The sequence below is a fragment of the Takifugu rubripes genome, chromosome 13, assembly GCF_901000725.2.
Source record: "Takifugu rubripes chromosome 13, fTakRub1.2, whole genome shotgun sequence".
Classification (NCBI taxonomy): Eukaryota; Metazoa; Chordata; class Actinopteri; order Tetraodontiformes; family Tetraodontidae; genus Takifugu; species Takifugu rubripes.
In genome coordinates, this window is record NC_042297.1 from 18,929,992 (window position 1) to 18,945,530 (window position 15,539).

General features: G+C 45.1%; 2 protein-coding genes across 2 annotated transcripts in view; both read right to left on the bottom strand.

Moving 5' to 3' along the window:
- Positions 1-816: 816 nt before the first annotated feature.
- rassf10b (Ras association domain family member 10b) lies at positions 817-2,470 on the bottom strand. Its single transcript, XM_003970014.3, has one exon. It carries the CDS (start codon positions 2,286-2,288, stop codon positions 933-935), a length of 1,356 nt encoding a protein of 451 aa, XP_003970063.3. The 5' UTR covers positions 2,289-2,470; the 3' UTR covers positions 817-932.
- Positions 2,471-4,236: 1,766 nt separating this feature from the next.
- Positions 4,237-15,539, bottom strand: part of tead1b (TEA domain family member 1b) — a 29,040-nt gene continuing 17,737 nt past the window's right edge. The window contains 12 exon segments of the mRNA XM_029845982.1: positions 4,237-7,086; positions 7,399-7,551; positions 7,641-7,781; positions 9,373-9,546; positions 9,792-9,916; positions 10,316-10,377; positions 10,458-10,504; positions 10,680-10,811; positions 11,503-11,514; positions 12,998-13,060; positions 13,151-13,213; positions 14,596-14,660. Coding sequence (XP_029701842.1) covers positions 6,973-7,086; positions 7,399-7,551; positions 7,641-7,781; positions 9,373-9,546; positions 9,792-9,916; positions 10,316-10,377; positions 10,458-10,504; positions 10,680-10,811; positions 11,503-11,514; positions 12,998-13,060; positions 13,151-13,213; positions 14,596-14,660 — 1,151 coding nt within the window. The 3' untranslated portion in view covers positions 4,237-6,972.

Sequence of the window (15,539 nt, forward strand, 5' to 3'; positions counted from 1 at the left end):
ACACACAAACACACACACACGTCGATTGTTCACTTTCTCGAGACTCAACTTTAACCTCAGATCACCTGCGAGCTCTGATCCCAGAACAAACACTGTCCACCGCTCGAGGGCCTGGAAAGTTTTTGATGACCAAGGATCAATAATCAGACCAAGTGGATCCAAAAACTGTGGATCCCACCAGCATTTCTGAAGCGGTCCATCACTTTTAGTCAGTCCCGCTGGGTGAACCCACCTTCAAGGACACTTCACATTCCTGGATTTCCTCTTAAGTGGCTCCAGAAGTTTGGAGGAACTCCGCTCAATTGAACCTTCCCCTTCAACTATTCAGCGCCGTGGGAAGACCCCCCCCCCCCCCCCCCCCGAAACAAAGAGGAGGAATCTGATCACACGCTCCCCTGAGAAGTTGGGAGATGAAGTGATGAGGAGAATTTGGGCTCTTCTGCGTGACAAAGTGGAGAAATCAGATCCACATGAGAGCGGGAAGGAGAGCGAGGGCTGGAATTCCGTCTCCTCCTGTCTGACACGGATGGCGACCTCAATTCCACAAACAAAACAGAGGTGTGTGTGTGTGTGGGGGGGGGGGGGGAGGCTCTCTGACATATCATCATGTCACTCATCTCAGTATCAGCACTCAGGCTAGTTTCACTCTCCTTTTCATGCGTCTTTATCCATAAATATTCCGCATTTCTCCAAGTGTTCGACAGGTTATGATGGATTCAAAATGGCCAAAACTGTGGAGAAACCTTCCGGAGACGTCAGGAAGACACAGGACAGCCCACAAGTTCAGATTCACACACATAAAGAAGGAACTAAAGCAGACTTTTGAAAAAGGTTTAATGGAAGAAAAAAGAAGAGAGCAGCACAAGAACTCCAGTCTGAGTTAATTACGGATCAGCTTCTAATCCCGGAGATGAGAAGGTTGTTTTTCTGTGTTAAACTGGTGACTCCCACACTGGGAGGCTGTCTGAGTCCTGACTGTGGAGGGAACTTAGGCCAGTGTCTGAGTCGTCGTCGTTAATGGTGTCTGGACCTTTGGCCAGAGCTCCGGCCTCCTCCCACCCCCCTTTCCTCTCCACGGCGCCCCTCAGGTCCTCCCCCTCCAGGCTGCATCCCTCCTCACCGCCGGTCGTTGCGTCCGCCTCCAGAACCTCCACCCTCTCCAGTAAATCCCTCACTTCCTCCTCCATGGCGGCGCAGATCTCCTCAGCCAGCTCCAGGTTGGCCCGGACGGCTTCTAGATCCGAGCAGAGGCGGAGGCCGATGTAGGAGCTGGCGTCCAGCTCCGTCCGGATCCTGTCTGCTTCCAAGAGCAGCTGGTTTCCTCCTGCTGCGTCCCCCACGGTGCTGCTGGGGGCCGACGCGTCCTGGGATTCTCTCCTCCGCCGCATCCAGCTGTGGTCCAGTTCCTCCCGCAGCTGCAGCGAGATGATTTCCACCAGGGCTTCCTTCCCGCTCAGCTCCTCTTGCAGTCGAACCACCTTCTCCATCAGACACGCGTACTCCTCCATCGAGGTCAGGAGGTCGGCGGAGCGCCCGTCGCCCCCCGCTGGGATGGAGGCGGCCTCCACTAAATACGTGTCCTGGACGTAATTGATCCCGTGTCTCTTAATTCTGTCGAGATGCACTCTGGCCTCGCAGCTTTCGATCTCTGTGTCCAGCTCCGCGATCCTCTGGATCTGCTGGCGAACCGTGAGGTCCTGGGAAATGACGAGATGGGCCAAAGTTTCCATCCTCTCCGCGGATGACGCGTCATTCTGCGCCCTCTTCTTCTCCTTCCTGTTGATCTTCTCCAGCTTCCTGAAGGCTTTTCTGACCACCCGTCGCTGTTTCTCGGGGGAGATGCCCCTCGCGGGGGCCTGCGCCGCCCCTCCGCTCACCGACGGGCTCTGTTTGCTGAGGACCACACGCGCCTCGGCGCTCCGGGCTCTGCGGTCGGCCCACGACGCTTCTCCGCGCACCAACATAAACCTCACGTTCCTCTGCTCGTCCCCCCACGCGTCCCAAAGCCGTAATATTTTCGTCCTGTCGGGTAAAACTCTCTGGAATCCTCGCCATTTCTCCACGATGCGGTGAGATTGTGCGCACCCGGAGAGCGCCCCGGTGCCTCGCTGCAAGTTCTGGTCCTCCAGCAGAACTTTGACGACATCGGCGCATGTTGTGCGCTTGGACACGCCGAACACGAGCTTCTCCTCTCGGCAGACGAACACTGAAATCCTTCTTTCCTTTGACTCCATCGTCAGTGTCTGGTAAACTGGGAAGAGGTGGTTTTCACTGCAACATGTTTGCATCAGCACATCACGACAAGTGCAGCCTCCCAGCTGTGCGTGCGCGCCGCGCTCCAAACTTCGAGCAGGTCTGGAAGTCCATGAGTCCCTCTGGGCACTTTTACTGGGAGGGCGAGTCCAGAAAACGCTTGACTGCGCCCCCACGAGGCCGCTATCGGGATTACACCACCACGAGGAATTATCGGAATACAGAAACATAAATAAATAAAATTTATAGCAATAAAATTGATAATAAAATTAACAATAATAATAATACCACCGCCACCACTACGATAACTACTACTATAACTAGATTCAGATTCAGATTCAGATCCTTTATTGTCCCACACGGGGAAATTTACAGTGCAACAACAGCAAGAGCACGCAGAGAAAAATAAGATAAAATCAAATAGAACAGGATTTGGAATATACAAAGAGGATGTATATTTACATATTTACATTACATTTATATATTCACATTATATTTACACAGTACTACTACTATTAATAAAAATAATCACCACCACCACTATTATTATTATTATTATTAGTAGTAGTAGTAGTAGTAGTATTAATAATAATAATACCACCATCACTACGACTACTACTACTACTACTACTATAACTACTACTACTACTGTTTGGTGGAATAGAAATATATGTAATGTTACAAAAAAAAATTAAAAAAACAAACAACTATTCACGGCTCCAAACTCGTTTTAGACTTCATACATTATAGTGACCACTCATGTCTGAATTACGGAATAAGTAATTCTCTCACTCTGTTGGTGAATTTTGTAATGTTCTAACAATCAGGAGCCAACCGACCATACAATTATAAACTTGTTCGTTTAAATTCGTTTTATTGTAGAGTTCATTGCGTTCCTCTCCACCATGAGAGGTCATTGCATTTATAATGTCTCCACCTGGTGGTGGTTTATTGTAACTACATCCGTGTGTTAAAACAGGGCTCGCAGGTTTCTCCTACTGTTGTTCAGAAGTTACTGCACGTAAACGCGTCTAGAGAGGGGCGTATCCGTTCGGGTGGAAGGCCCGCGAAGGGGGCGTGGTGTATAGCTGCGTATTTCACGTTGAACCACGCGAGATGTCAAACGAGACCCGCCAAAAGCAAAAACAAAACAGGAAATAAGCAGGAAATCTCAAAAACCCAAACGATGGTGGATCGGATCCAGAATATAAGTGCCAGCATATTTTATTGCGTCTGCCAAGGTGGTTACGTGACAGCAGGCGTTTGTTTATAAACCGCTTTGATTTAAATTTTCAGAAAATGTTGATAATCCCAAGATCCCGTTACATTTTGATGACGTTCCAGATTCCATAGGAATAGGATTTTCCAAAGATCATAGCTGACGACCGAAGCCAAGGGGCTTTGATTAGAAAGCGACCTACTATGGGATGTAACCTTGTATTACCTCGCAATTTGCGGAGGAACGTCCCGTTTTTCACCAATAAAACAAGTCCTCGGATGTCTCTCCAAGTGATATTTTTATTCAGCAACATAGTCTTTAATCTGTCGCCTCAATCAGCGACCCATTAACTGAGGCTCACCCTTTAATAATGATGAGCGATATGTTAAGGATGGTTTTCCTGTTGAGATGAATAGGTTAACGGACAATAAAGTTTTCCAATTCCGGTTTATGACTTTGCTCTTTTCGTATTCATAACATCCTACTGGGTTTTTTAACCTAATAAAAACAGTAATAAAAATATTTGTATGCCTTTGAATAAATTCATTAAAAGAACGCGTAGAAACATTGACGTTTGTGCAGCTCCCTATTTGTGATCATATCCCTTTAAGAAGAGTGTATAGTGGGTGTAACTTGTAGCAGCAAAGCCCCGCCCCCGCGACAGGTTACCCCCCTCTTGCAGACCAGACGGACACAGTTGGGAGCTCACAAGACACTTAGATGTAAACAACAGAATATCAATACCTTTTTGGACACAGATTTTGATTTCTCAGATTTATTTGAGTTCAATATTGCGTACATACAAAGTATCTAGAAAGCTACAAAATATCTACTATTATCAAGAAGGCATCATAATGTCATGGAGCAAAGACAAACAAGACTATATGCAGAACACAGAAACACCGCAGAGCTGCTTTACTTCTCCTGTGCTCCAACAATTTTTAACCGTCATGAATACGAAAACATATCACACATCTGTACCAAGAAGAGCAAAGATACAGTTTTGTACAAAGCACCTTTTTGTCTTTTTTCCCCCTCTTTCTTTACAAAAACAATTCTAGACATGTAACTCAAATGTGTGTTTGATATTGATGTGTGAACTTGGGGGAGGGGGGGGGGGGGCAGAAATCACTTTAAAGCCACAGAGTGGTGAAAATGGCCAACAAAGAAAAGTCCCAGGACCGACTCCGGAGCGAAACCTCTCACGTTTGTAGCACGATTCCTCTTTTCGCGCGTCTGTTCTGGGTCCAGCGCGTTAAAGACGTCAGTCCTGCAGTTGTAGCGTTGAATCGTGTCACAATGTACCAGCAGCGCAGCAGCAACAGTATTATCATCTTATCAGGCTTGCAATATACAAACAGTGTTGTCACAAAACCAATACAACTGTATACAAGAACAACAGGTAAACAGGAACATCTGGATCAATACATTTGAACAGATATAAAGTTACAAAAAAAGATTAAAGCCCCGCAGCTCCCCGGAACTGTGAGAAAATACTGAATGATTGAATTCATGTGCATTCACCACATATTGTCTGTAGTTAGTTTCATTTTTTATAACCGAGTGTGAAAGTAGCTGCCACCCCAACAGTGAAAACATTAACCACGGCGGCCTCGTCAACGTTCCTATTTTTCAGATTCAATCGCACTTTTGCTGAAGTTTGTACTGTTGAAACTAACGCTTGTTTTTGGTCTCTGTTCAATTGACATCACAGCTCTTTCAAAATCTGTTTTTTTTTTCTTATTTCACAAGATTGAAGACGGGCTAAAAAGAAAAAGAAAGAAAAAAAAAAGAAGTGTTTTCCCCAAACACTTGAACCTGCAAGTGTGCGAGCAGCAGCCGGCTGCATGGTCTCTGTGCGCTGACGCCTGCATGCAGTCAGTGGCTGTAGGTGATCAGCAGGTCTGTCAGGTGCTGATCTGGAACACAGTCAACAGGTTGTCACCTCATACAGGCTTTGAAAGAAAATATAACACATCGCTCGTTCACGCCACCAGATTTTCCCTGCTGTCGATAAAATCCTCTGAAAATAAGAAAAGAAAAAGGCAATGCGGTGATTGGTTTCACTTGCGCTTAATTTTTGGTCTTGTGGGATTAATTTTTAATTTCCGTTTGTTTGCTTTGATGCTGGACACTTTGAAGCAAAGGCACTTCCTCTCTGGCACGCAGGACGATCCAAAGTTCCACTGCGTCTTTGTGTGGGTTTTTTTTTGGTCTTCCTCAACAGCAAAGGCAGTTTTTGTTTGTGTTTTGTTAGAAAGGCTGATTTCAGAACCACCAGAAACAGGCCTCGACCCGCGACCCTTCTGCTAACTCGCCCAGTGTGAACAGCAACGACGCCATCGTTCTGAGAGCGTACCGAAGAAGAGCGGTGAACACGTGCCACATAAACGCCAGTCGTCCATTTCCGCCCGCTCCGTCCACAAACCTCCGATGGAACGCGGCGGCAGGTAACGTCAGAGCGTCTTCTAAGGCACTGGACGCCTACGCTTCGGTAGACTTTGTGAACTTCTTGAATCCATCGTTCCTGGCGGTGGTCACAGTGTGAGTGGCGTCTTTTGGCGCTCACGCCAGCTGTGACATGTTTAAGGCGGGGACTGGTGCAGGCCACAGAAATACACGTGAAGGCAGTTTGGACCCGGACAGCGATGGAATTCTGACTCGGAGGGGCAGAGACCTCCTGGTACTCAACAGTGGGGGGGAGGTTGTATTGTTAGCTTACTGGAAATAAAAGCACTGCAAAGGCAGGTCAGAGAATTTCCTCTCATAGATCAAAGCATTCTATCAACACTGAAAGTCTTCATCCACCAAAATGTGGTTGAGACGTCAACAGTAATGGGGGGGGTCAAGGGGTCTGTTCACAGTGCATCATTCTCTTACTGTTGTAGGACCTGGAGTGCATCAAACAAAATAAAAGACACCATTTAGAGCCAAATTTGTAGTATAATCGTGTCCAAGCATCGTTTTTGTAAAATTGTGTTGTTAGTTCGCATCTTTGGAAAGTCTATTGTCTGTATATTGTCGGCACGTTTGCTCACAAAATAATTACTACAGACGTACAGAACACGCTCAAACATTTTACACAGACCACAGAAGGATATTGATAGCCAAGGTCAGACTCCATTTTTTTTCTTTACAGAACAAAGCAGTATGACACACAGTTCCATTTACCAAATCAAGCTAGTAAATCCTCTAAAAACAGCCACATTTTATACCCAAAGAGACCAACTCAACATACTTTAAACAAGAATTCCCATATTTAAACATAAAACAACTGTACCGCAAATCACAGCTGCAGTTGAATAACAAACACATATCAAAAGTCCTTTATAAGATCTGACTTTACCCGATACCGTGAGCAAAAAGCATCGGTGGGGGGGGACATTCAGCATTCAGGTAGAGGCACTGCCACTTGTGTTGAGGTTGGTAGTTCTATGAAAAGAGGCCGATGGTGGGGGTGGGGGGAGTGTGTGTGTGTGTGTGTGTACGTGGGGAGCCTCTCATTCTTTTACCAGTCTGTAGATGTGATGCTGGGCGCCGTGCTCGCTGTTTGAAACTTCAAAAACACAGGCCATGCACAGCAGCGTCTCCTGGGTGTCTCTGTTCGTCACCACCTGGAAGAGAGCAGCAGTTTTGAGCATCGCTGAGGAGTTCTTTAATTGTAATTACAAAATAATCATCTGCATATTTTCCATCTTCTATCAGCAAATGACCCTTAAAGACCTTTTTCTTCCCCTGCAGATAATGAGGCTCCTCACACCAGGTCTCATCCGCTGTGGAATGAAAGCAATGCAGCACCAGCACGAAGAACCCCCCCCCCCCCACACACACACACACACACATTCAGTTAACTGGAGCCACCCATGCATCCTGACAGCCACAAGTAGAGTAATCCCAGTGAGGGATCCGCTCAGTGATCTGATTACCAATAAGATTGTGAAGTTCTCCAGCACGCTGTTCATCATGTATTTCTCAGGCAGGTGCTTCAGCTTATGGATGAAGTTGATCATGTATTCACACATGGGAGATCGGCTGATCCTGTAGACGAACCGGCCGTTCTCGAACCGAGCGTATTCGGTCTGGGGAAAGGGGGGGGGGGGACAGCGCAGAGTGAGTGAAATGTAACACACAGACAACCTGCTCTGACCGGCGGGACTTGAGCTCGTACCTCCACTTTCTCCACCACCTGCTTGCCGAAGGAGCAGACCTTCGTCGAGCACGTGATGGTCATGTTTTCCGAGCTCTCGTACTGGCTGGTGACCCCATAAAAAGACCCGGTATCGTCCTGGATGTTGCAGTTTAAATCAGCCTGGGAGACAGTTGAGAGGATGTTATTTGCATTCAGGAGGTAAACTCCTACTATGCTGATGACACTTTCCTCCATCTGCCGTTTACAGCCCCCAGTTAAGACGCCAAGTCTGCGTCCAAGATAACATTAAATGGTTACGTACTCCGCTGAGGAGCCCGAGATGAGAGCAGCGGAGCAGAACTGACTGCAGCCCATGACAGTGTGGGATCAGCGCAGTTCCTGCTTACAGCTGCCTGTTTTAAGGTCAGTTCACATAAGCCCAAAAACAGGAGCACGCCTACAGTATGTGATGCTGCCAGGTGCTTGGGATACTGATGGAGCGATTCTTTTTCTAGCTGTGCTCTTCTGACAAATATGAATGCAGCTTTTATTGGCTCTTGACCAGTGATTGATGCTTTCATTTCACTGTACATCACAAATGTGTTTGGAGCTCTGCACCCTCCTCCCCTCCTCTTTACTCCAACGCGTCACATGGATAGAAGCCACTTGACCCGAGCTTATTAGCATCTACTGATGTATGTTTAGAGATTGTTTTATACTTCCACAATCACTGAGCCTTGTTTTAAGCTTTATTTATATGTTAAAGAGCCATTATAGCTGTTCCATAAACCTAATCTGCACACATTAGAGGTCAAATAATACGCAGTGATATGTGAATTAATATGCACAAAAACAAAGTGTTTGACCTTAAAATGAAAGACTTGTAGATTCTATTTTGATAAATAGTAAATATAAACCCTAAAGTACATGGTAAAGATTAGCTTTGTTGACAACATAAATGAAAAGGGCTGTACTGATAATGTGGAACTCTCATCAGATTAACATCTGTGCTTTGATAAAGCTAAAGATAATCCCTAAACTTTATACATCTTCTGTGCCGCTGAGATGAAACATTTGCGGCTGGTATCAAATTAAAAGATCACGGCAGAGCAGATATGCATGTCAATGTGTCCAGACTGGAGACGAAGACTGTAAAGAGGATTAAATGAAGTTACATTAAAAGACTGATTTACAAGGTTGAGCGGGTCCGCTCACGGAGGGCAGCCTTTCTATGCCCTCAACATCCTGTTCATTATGGATACAAAAGAGGAGACATCCTCCTACAACATTCTCCTCCTTCATTAAGCAAAGCAGTTATATGTTCATTATTGTGCAGATTCTGTCTTTCATTTGAAATTTAGATTGGACGGTCACTTCAAAAGGAATTCGAGGGGACTTGGTCCAAGTACATAAGGTCCTACTTTGTTGGCTGCCGCTAGTTAGCATTTTGCATCGGCGAGGAAATACATGCAATGTTTAAACAGCCATTAGGAGTGCAACCAGGTCACTCCATTGTTTGGAGACATTACATTGAATTAGTGAGCGCTTTGATCAAAAGCTCTCCTGCTATGCAAGTCCAAATACAGCCGAGTGCATTCTGCCAACATTAAGAGAGCAATCTTCTCTGGGTAGCCTGATTACACCTAATCACTAAAGATAAACCTGAACCGGCTGTTGGTGCCGAGCGTCCGCCGTGTCTACCGGACCACAGCGATATTGAAGCTGATAAGTTTACGCCGCGCTCGACCGGCAAAAATCTGGCAAAACTCACCCAGAACTTTATGAGGAAGAAAGAATTCTGGGGGCCTTTCCCATACAGCTCCTTTAGCCCTCCTTTCTTCTCTGGGAATTTGTCATAAATCTGACGAATGTCCACCGACTCCAACAGGGCGTCGCTGTAGGAGTGGTTGGTCTGTCCGATGTGCACAAACAGGTGTTTGTTGTACTGTGGAGGAAATGAGACAAACACGGGGTGAGACCACACAAGAAAAAGCACCTTCTGCAGCACCTCTACGGTCATCCACATTCAGCAAAATACAGATTATGATGCATGAAAACGCGTGTCTGAACCCCAGTTTGAAAGCTTTCAGCCTGCAGGGCAAAGACAAAAACTGCAGATGTAAGCTAACAGTAGGATTGATGTCCGGTGTGGTTCTGTGCAGTACCGAAAATAAAAAAAGAAAAACTCACAGAGTCGGGATCTCTCTGTTGTTCTAAGAAGGCAGAGAACTCCACCAGTCTGAGCTTGGAAGTGCCAATGGAGCGGCCCTGCCACGCTGGTGCCGTGGGAGTGGGGGCTGTGGTGGGCTCGTAGCCTGCAGCAACAGCAGAACACACAATCAAAGCCGCGTGTACCGAAGAGATGCATAAACGACCCGATGGATCGTAATTTAATACATAATTGACCCAAGATTTACCATTAACTAGCACTCAAATATCTGGTAAACCTTGTGAAGTTGGTAGTTTTCTTTTTCCTCGTGACATTTTATCAATTGAGCTCATAAGTGTTTGAAAACCTTGCTGAGCTAAACTGAAGCAGGTTCACAGACATTTTCACTTCTCCATCAATCTGCCAATTCCAATATTCCCAGATTTGGAGTAAGATGCATGCAGAGGTGGAGGTTCTGGAGTTCACTTCAGTCCAACGTTAGCAAACCTCAGACTTACATCAAATTTCAGTGAAATGGTTTTAGCTGAAACAGAATGAGCCTCACTTGAGAGAGCTGTTGTAACCGCTGGCTGGATGGGATAGGCTTGCTGGGTGAAAGGCTTGATACTGGGGGGGAGAGAGACTCTGAAGAAGGTTCCACAGCAGTGTTTTCTGAATCCTCAGCGTAGAGAAGGTGTAATACTCACTCTTGTGAGGAGCCAGGCTGACCGGTAGATATCATACCCTGCCATAACTACACACAGACAGAGAGAATAAAGGCCAAAGGTCATCCACGTGAGCAGCTGTTCACACGACAACCAAATCAAATGTTCCACGTTCGGGAGAGCTTTTTTTTTTTTTTATTGAGTGTGCAGTGCAATCTGTCCGGAGTGCTTTTGTGGCTGGCTGCCATGTGTGAGGGGGTTTACCTCTGGTCTGGGGAAGGCCGGGCGCGGGATGCCTGGCAGGCCCAGCTTGTTGTGGATGGCTGTGGCAGAGACGATCTGAGCTGAGGACATGGAGGCCATGCTCTGCAGGGCTTTGTCTTTCACTGCTTGGTCCTTTAACAGCAGTCACAAAAGGCTTAGCACTCACACACAAAGGGGGGGGGGGGTTATGAACACGAGTGGCAACAACCAGACTCACAACAACACAGTGAAAGCACCACTGACAACAACAGACAAGCCAGCAGGTTAAAAGGGGATGAATCTATGCAGCTCTTTAATGTTAACATTTTTAAAGGAATGTATCCATGGATTCCAGTGTACAATAACTGGCCCAGGAATGCCCTTAATGGAAGTCTGTTTGTGGTCGAAAGCTACTGGTGAAGCTGTCGGAAACAAAGCACTTCCATTAAGGCTGATTTTGCCTACATGTCAACAAGCAGCTAAACACTAAAGTATTTCCCAAGTGGACTTGAGACATTGCTGAAAAAGATTTTTATGTGTATGGTTGTACAAGGAAGCACAATGAATTATTGACACAAACAACGGTGACAAAAGCAGGTGGGGAAGCCCTGAATTTCTTAAGATAGATCTCAGCTATCGCTGACATTAACGGCAGTGGAAGGTGTCCGTGCAGTTAAGAGCCACGTGAGGAGTAAAGCCAAGCTTCGGAATGATGGCGGAGAGGGAACAGAGTGGACAGCAGCCATTGATTCACCACAAACAAACAACACAAATGCATTAACTAGTAGCTGAGGAAGGAGGCAGCCACCAGTAGAAGCAGGAATGATGTCTGAAATGTACTTACCATACTGGTGACCTGAATGCAAACAAACAGGAATTCACTTTCAACATCTGCTTCTACTCAACATCAAAGTTTGAAGAAGTTTACTTTCATTTGGACGATCGGCCATCGCCACGTGTGTACTGAACATCGGGGACATGTGGATTACTACCATCCCATCAGATCAAAGCTAGGCAGCAGTAACCAAATGAGTGTTATTCCACCACAATGACAGCAGGTTTTCAATCATGTCCCTCATATGAAGGGCACACTTGTGCTTCTCTTTGCCCCTGAACCATAATTTGCTTTAAAATGAGAAAAGGCAGGGACTCGTACCGACGCTGCTGCTTTTTTTTCTGCCCTTGAAAGGTGCGCCTTTCATGTGGCGAGCTATTTGAGTCTGTTTCCTAACACAGACTCTCGTGTACATTCACACAGGTTAATTAAGGATTATCAATCTGTTTTTCACTTGACATCCCGGAAAACACACATGTGGCTCCCAGAATAGTTTCAAAATTACAGAACAGAATTAGTAACACAGAAAATAATAACTGGTTGTACATGAGGGGGGAAAAAAACACAATTTACACCCAACCGTTAATTAAAATATGGGCAAGTTTTAAAGAACAACAACCCTTCTTTAGTTTTTAATGGATAAAAACACAGAGAAAAAAACTACAAACTGATGACGTCTAAGAGGGAGGAAGGAAAGGGGACGGCAGCCGCGGCATTGTGAGAGGCCTGAGTTAGTGACAGATTTATAAGAGAGCAATGAGTCCTTTAGAAAACAGCCAGCCGCTACTGAACCCATTTCACCGTACTTTCAGCTCTCAGCCGCTCACGAACAGCCAGCGCCAGCATGCCTCTGAACATCCACGTTAGTCTGGAGTTGGCCATTTTATTGGCCAGTTGGACCTCTGGACATGTGGTCTAATGTGACCCTGCAGGTCATCCTTGACTTTACATTCAGGAAAGTTGCCTTCTGTTATTCTCTCCCAATATTTTGCATATAATAACAGTGATTCTAATGGAACCAGTGACCAGTTGGTCAAAGACTTAATGTTTTCCTGTGGCTAAATGTCACTGGATGCACTGGGAATCATCAGCAGTATAGTAGCATAGACACTGGCAATGAAACGTGGATTTAGCAGTAATATTTTGAGCTGTTAGCGTTGGTTTTAGCCATAATCTTATTAAGCTTGCTGATTGGTAAAGAAACTTACTAGGAGAACTTTGTTTCTCATAAAGGAACTTTATTAATTTAATTAATGGATGTATTTGAGTTGTTCTAAAAGCAGGTGACAGAAATCAGAAAGAGACAGCATATGGTTGTAGGTGAGGGAAGGATTAAGGAGGTGGTTTTTGTGTGGGAGAAATATGGAAACACGAACAGACTGTTGTTAGTAGCGGATTTGTGTTGGGGGGGGGTTCAGGGGCACCAGGCATTCACTCTCACCACGGGAAACAGGAAGTTAAGACGCACAGCAACCAACAAGCCCAAAAGCAGAAAAGCGCATACCTTTAGCTTGGAATGAAACTCACGAGATTTCCTTCTGGCAAGAACCTGAATGTGACTAGACACCTGCAGGGTAGGGGAGGGGAGGAAAACAAAGGAAGAGCCTGTAACCATGGCAATGAAAAGCCCCCTGCAACTGGGCAAAGCCAGACGTACCTTAATGGCAGCTTGGATTTCTCGAACTTTCTTTCTTGCTAAGACCTGTATGTGACTAGACACCTCCATTCAAAACAGAGAAAATGAAAATAAACAAGAAAAACCAAAAAGAAGTAAATTTTTGCTTTCAGAAGAATTAAAGGAGGTCATGTGCATAACAGGAGCATCTCCCACCAATAGAGCGTCACGCTGCGTGTCGTCGCCACTTAAGTGAACTGATTAAGGAGGATGCAGGCCTTTAGCGCAAATTAAAAGCACCCAGATGTGTTCTGCTGTGTGCTGAATGAGAATCGGCCATTCTAGTATTATAATGGGAGCCCGGCGGGGCATTTCGTCAGCCAAGCAAGTCTCCGACTTTTACAGAGATCCAGATTAATATTCTCACATGAAACGTTCAGCAGGGCAGCAGTAACTGGTGAGTGTTGTGTTGGTGACGGGCCAGAGACAGACCTGTCATCTCATTTCAACCAAATCTAACCAGAAGCCAGTTTTCCGGGAATAAAACTGCTTCTTGTTCGGTTTCAGCAGCCATACGTTGTTCAACATATTCAACTTTTACACTGTTCAGATAAAGCTTTTGAGTTTAGGTGAAAAGAAGAACATCTCGACATTTAGGCAGACAAATCAAAACAGCTTCATACGTTAAAATTAGGCAACGATGAAATAGTTCCACACCTTTCCAAGAGTTGCCAACAGTAATGTATTAACGTTTTCATCAATTTAAACAGAACCGGCTTGTGCATTTCACAGGAAAAAGACATTCTTTAGACAGTCTTCTACCTTCACTACCAGCAGGCAGTACTAAATTGTAGTTTGTGGCACAATTAAGCTTCTATTGAACTCTGGTGATGCAGAGTTATGGAGGGGCAATTTCTGATAGTGCTCATGGAAAAAGGTACCAACAAATTCAAAGAGAAAAGGTTGCTCTAATAAATGTGGTTATTTGTATATAAGTAACAGACAGGAAACACTTAAAACTCTGTGTGTATGTGTGTGTGTGTGAGAGAGAGAGAGAGACTCCTACTTTCTGTTGTGCGTACATCTACAGGAACAAAGGTCTATAGACCCTGGTTTGTTGGTCACTGATCATACGGAGAATTTCCTGTTACAGGATCACCATCAAAGCTGCTCGTTATCAGGCCACCTGACTACAAGAATCAGCCATTTCATTTATCAGGAATTAGAAGTCCTGATTGCGAGAAGCGGACGGTGTAATTCAGGGGTGTTTGGACTGAGTCAGTGTTTGATGGATGAAGGAAGAGCTCGTCACACACCCTGCGAGGAATAATCTTTCTGATCGTAAACATGTTTACTGGCCATGTTTATTTTTGCTGTGGCAACTGTGGAAATTTAAACGCTACTGTACTTCTGTGAGAGGTTGACACCTGTGGCGCCCCATTCGGCGCCCCACCCCCACCCCTGGCAGCACACCGTTCTGGTCTTACCTGTTTCCGAGTTCTCGTCTTCCCGGTCCGTAGTTTGATGTACCTGGCTATGAGCTCATTCCGACCTGCATTATTAGAAAATGAGGGAGAGAAGAAATTCACTATAGTGACGCCCTTTCAGATGTTTTGGATCACTCACAATATAAATGTCTTGGTTATAAATGACCACCAGACTGGTTGTCCACCCATGAATGGGTTGATTTACATGTTAATCATGTTTTACTATGATGTAAATACAATATATCTGTCTGTATTGTAGCCATGTGTAGGTTTAGACATTCTGGAACTATATGAAATGCCTGTATTTAACTCTTTTAAACCAGTATGTTAAAAAAAATCAATTTATAAATTACTTTTTTGGTGCTGCTCAGCTCCAAAAAGGTGAAATTCAGAAAAAGTTTTACAGTAATTATAAGGTTAAGCACAATAATTACACCTTATGCATATAAAAGGAAACTACCGGCACCTAAAATGTATTATAAATATTCCGAACTGAAAACTTTTAGTTTTAAAAAAAGGGGTTTTAAAAGTCTGTATAATTTTTTTCCCATTCAGTTATAAACTCGATGCATATTTTGACAGCATGCAAATCCGACTTGATGTGCTTCCCATTACCAGAGCAGACAGATCTGGTCTGTGTGGAAAAATACTGCCTGGCATTAGCATAAAGGCAAGCACGGCGTTTCACATGAATCTAATTCCATCTTGATCCGTTCAAAGCGGCACACTCTGAAAGGAAACAGACCTAGTTGCTGCAACTATTACAGAAACTAATGGCAACGGACTATACCGAGCTTAAAACAGCGCGGTTCCAACTAAATTATAATTAATGCACATCTTTGTAGAGGTTTCCAATTAACAACGGCTCCAAACATTCTTGTGCCCTCAGTGCTGCACTAATTGCTGGAGTAATGCACATGACCCCTGCGTAGCCCTTTCATATG

Excerpts from the sequence above, each read along its gene's own strand:
- rassf10b (XM_003970014.3), bottom strand. The coding sequence starts at position 2,288 with ATGCAAACATGTTGCAGTGAAAACCACCTCTTCCCAGTTTACCAGACA.